The sequence below is a fragment of the Physella acuta genome, unplaced genomic scaffold (assembly GCF_028476545.2).
Source record: "Physella acuta isolate Inbredline_101_S28 unplaced genomic scaffold, ASM2847654v3 ptg001377l, whole genome shotgun sequence".
Taxonomy (NCBI): Eukaryota; Metazoa; Mollusca; class Gastropoda; family Physidae; genus Physella; species Physella acuta.
The window spans coordinates 100,437-109,359 of NW_026732892.1; the positions used below are offsets into that span (position 1 = coordinate 100,437).

The following is an 8,923-nucleotide window of genomic DNA, read 5'->3' on the forward strand; positions in this document are numbered from 1 at the left end:
TCAATTGCATTTACTTAGTCCACATTCTGTTATTCCATTTGTCATTGCGGATGATATTACTGGTTATTCTGATATTTTAAAATTGAATCAGATTTTATTGAAGACATGGAGAGAGATTGCTGGAATCCACACTACGCTGAGGTGGTTGCTATGGATGCTCTTGTTATAAAAAATTATAAAGATCAGTTTGATACATGGAGCCTGATTAGAGAACTTAACAAGGCCTACTGTGCATTTAGTGGTAAATACAAGCAAGATGAATATGATGGGAGAGACTTTGATTTTCCTGCGGTGTGTACTGGCAACTGGGGCTGTGGAGCTTTTGGTGGTGACAAACAGTTAAAAGCTCTGATCCAGCTTATGGCTGCTGCTGAAGCAAAACGGGATGTTTGCTACTTTACATTTGGTGACGATGAGTTAAGTCAACAGTTAAAAAAGTTACATGAGGTTATGAGAAATGGACAACTTAAAGTCAAAAACATCTTTGATATGATTCTTTGTTATCAGAGGAAAAATTTGGGATCCTCAAGTAGATCGCATAGGACATTGTTTGATTACACGTTAAAGTATATTGCCTGTGATAAATAGTAGGCCTTTGTAGGAAATTTTGTAAAATAATTGGAAATATTTTCATACTGTTATTCACAATAACCAATAGATTATTTAAGTCATTATTAATTTTATGCCTATTAGAAAATGGTGTTGATGCTGAAAAAATATATGTATATTTGTTTTTATGTTGATTACTGAATTTATTGTGTACTAAGGGATTATGTACTAATTATACACATTTTTATCCATCCTTCAGGGAGAAAATTAAGATTCCTATAAAAAATAAACCTCTAAATCTAAATTAAGCTCCCCTTAAGTTATGTAACATTTCTAGAACTAGGACAAACCCTGCTTGTTCCTCTTTCCACCCCCCAACCTGTATTTGTATTAGAAACAATTGCAATGTCAATACTGTGTTAAAATGAAAGAATATGTAAGCTTATGTCCATTGTGTTGACTCATATCATGCTAAATAGCATATATTCTGCAAAAATAAGAATAAACAAACACAGGCTGTTATATAAAAAAAAATATAAAAAAAAATCGAACAAAGATGCAAGGCATAAACATGTAGATATATTAAAAAGTAAATTGCCGGATCGGCCGTTGGGGGTAATTTTAGTTTCTTATATAAGGAGGATAGAGTATTGTAATCGTGCTTAAATCGATATCGAGGTTAATAGGAATAACTCTCTCTCTCTCTCTCTCTCTGTGTGTCTGTAAACACGACAACTTGAGTACTGTTACAGCAAGGTTAATGAAAGCTCATATACAAGTATTATATCAAATTTGTATTTCTGTATCAAGTTTTTTGCGATTTCCGGTAACCGGAAGTGGAAGTTATTCTACTTTTGGTTTTTGAAAAGCCTATAACTTGAGTACTTTTCAGATAGATAAACGAATTTCACAAATAAGTAAAAGATCTAATTCTCTGCCTTTTGTCAAATTTTGAGTAATTTCCGTTGAACGGAAGTAGTAATTTACTCTATTTCCGATTTCTCAAAAAAAATGCATGAGAATCTATATAGTACTAATAATATCCCGCACTACTATACACAGATTTTTTGGCGTTCACTTGGTGCGCCATTCTTTTTTCTACTAGATTCTATTCTATTTTTAAAAGTTTAAGTAAACAAAGATCATGTCTATACCCCGAGTTGCCATCCCACGTAGTGTTATATAAGAATATTTGAAAACGTTTAGGAGAGATCTCTCCCGTTTTTTTTTTATTTTTTATTTTTTATCATTTGAGGGGAAGTACCTCATTTATTTTCTCAACAAAATATTTTCCGGGTTATATCCCCTGCATTTGAATTATGCCATTTGAGTTATTGGTTACATTTTAATAGACAATGTCGGAAGTTGAACTTATTATACACATTTTACAGGGATGTTTTAAGTATGATGGTTAAGATTATTGTAATGATGATGTGAGTGATGATGATGGTGATGGTAAAGATGATGATGATGATGATGATGATGATGATGATGATGATGATGATGATGATGATGATGATGATGGTGAAGGTGATGATGATGATGATGGTGATGGGGATGGTAAAGATGATGATGATGATGATGATGATGATGATGATGATGATGGTAAAGATGATGATGATGATGATGATAATGATGATGATGACTATTCCCGTCATGATTTCCCAGCCTTGATACTCTCTACAGCCAAAATCCTAGTGACAAATCAAAATTAAAACCAAATTATAAGCACACACATAATTAAGAGACTTAATTGATTTCATTAAAAACAGGGCCTTTCAATTGTATTTATGTTATTATTTTTTTTAAGTCATTTTTATTGTGCAGAGAAATTTTTATCAATTTCATAGCGTACGACTTGATGAGTAGATCTATAGATCTAAATCAAATTTGAATTACATTGTTCATTACTATATGTTCAAAAAATTTGGACATCGACGCCATTAGTTTTGTGTACTTTCTATAGTATAAACATGTGACATGTGACGTCGTTGTGAGGTTTTTTTTTTGTTTTTTTTTCTTATCACAATAATAAACATATCTTTGGTTGCATAATTTATGAGTTAAAATGTGGTTCTACATCGAAATATGGATTTATTTTTATGTTATTTCTTTGAATAAAATTTTGTTTATACATTTAATACATCCAAGAGATTATTTTCAACAAAAGTCCGTATTATTAAGCAGTGGCGTAGCGAGGTCAGGTATCACCCGGTGCGGCACTTAATGGTGTCACCCCCCAGAGGCGTAGCGACCCTTCCCGGAAACAAACTTTCAATTTTCGATTTGCACCGCCCCCCCCCCCCCCCTCAAACTTTCAATTTGCAGCCCCCCCCCCCCTCAAACTTTTGATTTGCACCTCTTAAAAGACTATTTAACACTCGAATCAATCACTTAATTAAGTGAAATTGTCATTTTTCTCTATATATTTTGCTACTTTTTGCCTTGGTGTCACCCCCCTAAGTGGTGTCATCCGGTGCGGTCCGCACCCCCCGCCCCCATCTCGCTACGCCTCTGTTATCAAGTTCTCCAAATATATCGCTGAAGATACTGATCTCCTAGACTGCAGACAGAGAGTGTGCATATATGAGGTTACCAGGCAAAGGTATGTAACTCGGGTTGTAATGTCGAAATCTGACTTTTAATAAGGTAGCTTCCCTTTATTCACCTTTGAAAAAAATACATTTCCTTCTTTTGTTAATAACTCAAACGGATATTTTGGATTTTCACCAAAAATCTCATATACCCGGTAGTAAATATGAACGTTTAACTAATATACATCAGACAAACTAATAACATCAGTACAAACTAATAACATCAGATTAAAATAATCTTACTACTCTAGACCAGTGCTTGACTGTAAGCTAGTTCCCTACACAACGATTTTACCCGCTATAACATCTCAATAGTCTCATGACAGCTATTTCCCTGTATAACGATTTTAACTGTTATACGTCGCAATGGTTTCCGCTAGTTCCCTGTATAAGGATGTTACCCGCTATATGTCTCTATAGTTTTATGTCAGTTATTTTCTGTCACATTCCGTCACTCGAAGACACTATATTTCATTTTGTCACATTTTGTCACATTTCGTCACATTTCCGTCTAAACCTCACACATTCTGTTAATCTGTGAAACAGTACCTGTCTGTCACAAACTGTCACATTTTGTTACACTGTAACACAGTACCTGTCTGTCACTATCTGTCTAGTGATGAAACTATTTCACCAAGTTGAGCAACAATCAACGTTTTTGTGGGTGGGGGGGGGGGGGGGTTATCACGAAAAGAAATGGCGTTTTTTTATAAAATGTATTTACCACTAAAACAACAAAACATAACAAGTTTAGAATTAGTATGTACAAACCAAATAAAAACAATTCAGTAAAAAAATATAAGTAAAAAAAATATCAATCAAATACACATCTAATTAGTTCTACTTAAATTTTTAAGGAGACACCAAATTAAAGTTTCTTTTAACTGGCGCCCCCAACATGTTTCCCACTTAACCCTTGATTAAAACAGAAATCCTAACCGGACGTCCAAGTAAACCTAAACCGCTCTAATGTAACTACCCGCTCCGTCAGCAAACTCCTCCAGTTCATGACCTTGACCCTCACCCAGAGACCAGCTCACCAAATAAAAGTGAATCCCGTGCGGTGTGTGCTCACGTGCTGGCCCACCGCGCACACCAAACAGCGGTGAGACAATGAGAATAATGAGCAATTATCTTTAACAAACAAAGGTTTCTACCACGGTGGACAACATAAGGGAGTCAACTAAGGGATGTAATTCATGTTTTAGAACAGACATGCCCGTACTCAAATTACCTCCCTTTCTATTTCACCAATAATGTTTTTCAATATTTTATTTCTCAAAAATTTCATCTTTAAGTTTCATTCACTACCCCGTTGAGAAGTTGATCTGAATGAATGTATAACGTGTAACTTCTTTTTAAATTTTAATCATAGCAGCATATTACAAATTCGGTTTCCCTTTTATTCCAACCTTTTTAAAATTCGGTCCCAATTTATGCACAGGCCGAAAGCCCAACTGGCAACGTTGGTGCTGTCAAGACCTATGGCTCCTGGCCACAAGATCACTTGTCCTAAAGTGTATTTTTCTCTTAAGTACCAACTGGCCAGATTTTTCTCCCGATCCCAACCAAAACAGTAATGAGAAACGTGAAGCTTTCTTTCAGCCGTATGCAAATTCCGGGTCGGTTTCGAGATCCTTCGGACCAGACATTGACCGTTTAACATTTCACTGGCCATCTGGCATCACCGGGCAGACGACATCACAGGCGGAAAATTCTGGCACTTTTGATCCCTGTGATATCGCCTTAATCATGATCAACCTCATTATCGCTGTCGTCAGAGTGAGCAGATATTGGAAACGTTGTGAGCATATTTCTCTCATGTGTTAGTTTTTAGCTCCGGTTTTGATTAGGTGGGGTTTGGGTTAGTGTTTGTCGGTGTTATGTCCCCTTGTGTTGTGTTTAGTATCAGTTCTATAGTTAGTAGAAGCAGTGTTGGTAAGGTTTGTGTTTATTGTGTGTTTAGTGCTAGTTTTGTGATCACAGTTACCGTTTAGTGATTTGTGTTGCTGTGGTGTGTTTGAATGAAATTATTTTGTATAAAGTGGATATATGTGGATTACAAGAGGTTTAGGAGAATGAAGATGTTGCATTATGTGTTTGGATGTGTGAATGTGTGGATGTGTGGATGTGTAAGTGTGTCATCCACGGTGTTTGTAATATTTGGTTTTGTTTATCTGAGCTATGTAAAGTTTATGTTTTATTGCTACAGTGCAGTCAGTGAACGTCGTGAACTGCTGGTCCAGTGTATGTATATATGTATGTGTGTATGTATGTATGTATGTATGTATGTATGTATGTATGTATGTATGTATGTATGTATGTATGTATGTATGTATGTATGTATGTGAGGGAAGAGAGTGCCACTATGGATACACGTCTGAGGATTTATGTGTTCTTGTATACCGGCGTGTGTTTTGTTAATATAAATGTTGGTTTGTAGAGGTTAGAAATTATTTTTGTGGTATTGTATTTTATGTGAAGTCCCTCGGTTTTTTTTCTATTCAACTACGTGGAAATCAAAAATTGGTTTATGTTATCTTAGCGCTATCCCTCGTATCTTTGCCAGTTACCCATTAGGGCTGAGTCCCCCAATGTCTAAACGTCTACCAACAACCGCCCGTACCCCGACACCTACCCGTCCCCCCAACACCCACCCTTCCCCCAACACCCACCCGTCCCCCAACACCCACCCGTCCCCCAACACCCCCCACCCCCGTCCCCCAACACCCACCCATCCCCCAACACCTCCCCACCCCTGTCCCCCTACACCCATCGACCCTCTTTACCAGCCGGGCCATACAATATCAATAACAATGAGCTAAGATGTCTTAAGACGGAAACCGCTGCCCCCAATTCCGATAGCCGGACTACCAGACCCGCAGAACGTGAGGTTTTTACCGGCCGCCCGTGCGGACTTGCATTAGTCCGGATTTAACAAATAAAACTAAATGAAACGCCGGATCCACTTTGTTATTTCGCCAGCTCTTTAGTTAATTACAGACCAGGCCAGGCAGGGGAGAGAACCAGAGCAGGGGAGAGCACCGGAGCAGGGGAGACCACCGACTTTACAGGAAGAGCCCAGACCGGAAGTAGATTTTTCCACAGATTTGCACTCACGCCTGGGATCAGCGCGTGACTTTATCGTCCGTCCTGCACACGTCTGCTTGGCTGTGTCGTCTGCTTCAGTTTAACGTCTGCTGGAGGGGTGGGACGTCTGCTGGAGGGGGACGTCTGCTGGAGGGGGACGTCTGCTGGAGGGGGACGTCTGCTGGGGTAGGGGACGTCTGCTGGAGGGGTGGGACGTCTGCTGGAGGGGGACGTCTGCTGGAGGAATGTGTCGTCTGCTGGAGGGATTGGACGTCTGCTGGAGGGATGGGACGTCTGCTGGAGAGATGGGACGTCTGCTGGAGGGATGGGACGTCTGCTGGAGGGGGGGGGCGTCCGCTGGAGGGATGGGACGTCTGCTGGAGGGATGGGACGTCTGCTGGAGGGAGACGTCTGCTGGAGGGAGACGTCTGTTGGAGGGAGACGTCTGCTGGAGGGAGACGTCTGCTGGAGGGGGACGTCTGCTGGAGGGATGGGACGTCTGCTGGAGGGATAGGACGTCTGCTGGAGGGGGACGTCTGCTGGAGGGATGGGACGTCTGCTGGATGGGACGTCTGCTGGAGGGGGACGTCTGCTGGATGGGATGGGACGTCTGCTGGAGGGATGGGACGTCTGCTGGAGGGATGGGACGTCTGCTGGAGGGATGGGACGTCTGCTGGAGGGATGGAACGTCTGCTGGAGGGATGGGACGTCTGCTGAAGGGATGGGACGTCTGCTGGAGGGGGACGTCTGCTGGAGGGATGGGACGTCTGCTGAAGGGATGGGACGTCTGTTGGAGGGATGGGACGTCTGCTGGAGGGATGGGACGTCTGCTGGAGGGATGGGACGTCTGCTGAAGGGATGGGACGTCTGCTGGAGGGGGACGTCTGCTGGAGGGATGGGACGTCTGCTGAAGGGATGGGACGTCTGCTGGAGGGGGACGTCTGCTGGAGGGATGGGACGTCTGCTGGAGGGGGACGTCTGCTGGAGGGATGGGACGTCTGCTGGAGGGATGGGACGTCTGCTGGAGGGGGACGTCTGCTGAAGGGATGGGACGTCTGCTGAAGGGATGGGACGTCTGCTGGAGGGGGACGTCTGCTGGAGGGGGACGTCTGCTGGAGGGATGGGACGTCAGCTGGAGGGGGACGTCTGCTGGAGGGATGGGACGTCTGCTGGAGGGGGACGTCTGCTGGAGGGATGGGACGTCTACTGGAGGGGGACGTCTACTGGAGGGGGACGTCTACTGGAGGGATGGGACGTCTACTGGAGGGATGGGACGTCTGCTGGAGGGATGGGACGTCTACTGGAGGGATGGGACGTCTGCTGGAGGTATGGGACGTCTGCTGGAGGGGAACGTCTGCTGGAGGGATAGGACGTCTGCTGGAGGGATGGGACGTCTGCTAGAGGGGGATGTCTGCTGGAGGGATGGGACGTCTGCTGGATGGGACGTCTGCTAGAGGGATGGGACGTCTGCTGGAGGGATGGGACGTCTGCTGGAGGGGGACGTCTGCTGGAGGGATGGGACGTCTGCTGGATTGGACGTCTGCTGGAGGGGGACGTCTGCTGGAGGGATGGGACGTCTGCTGGATGGGACGTCTGCTGGAGGGGGACGTCTGCTGAAGGGATGGGACGTCTGCTGGAGGGATAGGACGTCTGCTGGAGGGATGGGACGTCTGCTGGAGGGATGGGACGTCTGCTGGAGGGATGGGACGTCTGCTGGAGGGATGGGACGTCTGCTGGAGGGATGGGACGTCTGCTGGAGGGATGGGACGTCTGCTGGAGGGATGGGACGTCTGCTGGAGGGGGACGTCTGCTGGAGGGATGGGACGTCTGCTGGATGGGACGTCTGCTAGAGGGATGGGACGTCTGCTGGAGGGATGGGACGTCTGCTGGAGGGGGACGTCTGCTGGAGGGATGGGACGTCTGCTGGATTGGACGTCTGCTGGAGGGGGACGTCTGCTGGAGGGATGGGACGTCTGCTGGAGGGATGGGACGTCTGCTGGAGGGATGGGACGTCTGCTGGATGGGACGTCTGCTGGAGGGATGGGACGTCTGCTGGAGGGGGACGTCTGCTGGAGGGATGGGACGTCTGCTGGATGGGACGTCTGCTGGAGGGGGACGTCTGCTGGAGGGATGGGACGTCTGCTGGAGGGGGACGTCTACTGGAGGGATGGGACGTCTGCTGGAGGGATGGGACGTCTGCTGGAGGGTGGCGTTTTCTCAAGGTGAATGTTTGCCCTAGGTGTAATTTTGCTTTATGTATGACTAGTTTCGCTACAAATTACGCATTATGTTATTATACCATTACGCATATCCGATAGAAGGCCCAAATGCCTCCATAAAAATTTAATTTTTTTTTAAGAAACCGTGTCATTTTTAAAAAAGGAATTTAAAAAGCAACAAATGCGTTGAGTAACTTGAATATCAAGAGCCTCGGAGAGCACTTAGAATGAATACATTCATCATTTTAAAGATACTAGGATGAATTAACTTATCATTGTATAGTTTTTGGGATGTATACATTATGTATACAATCATCATTTTTAACTTTACAGTCATAATGACATTGCAAAGAAACAGCGGAGTGATCCCAAATCTCAAGCAGTAGAAGTAGAAGTCAGTATTTTATCCTGACTTGTTTTAGCTACTAGTTGTAGCAGTCTGCACGTGATGTCTGTTTTATCCACTGCTCA

At 43.8% G+C, this 8,923-nt stretch overlaps 1 protein-coding gene across 1 annotated transcript; it reads right to left on the minus strand.

The window, feature by feature from the left end:
• Positions 1 to 6,284: 6,284 nt before the first annotated feature.
• LOC131927155 (proline-rich protein 36-like) lies at positions 6,285 to 8,542 on the minus strand. Its single transcript, XM_059282873.1, has 3 exons — positions 8,539 to 8,542; positions 7,535 to 8,449; positions 6,285 to 7,345 (listed from the first exon to the last, which is right to left on the minus strand). Exons 1-3 carry the CDS (start codon positions 8,540 to 8,542, stop codon positions 6,285 to 6,287), a joined length of 1,980 nt encoding a protein of 659 aa, XP_059138856.1.
• Between the last annotated feature and the right edge of the window lie 381 nt (positions 8,543 to 8,923).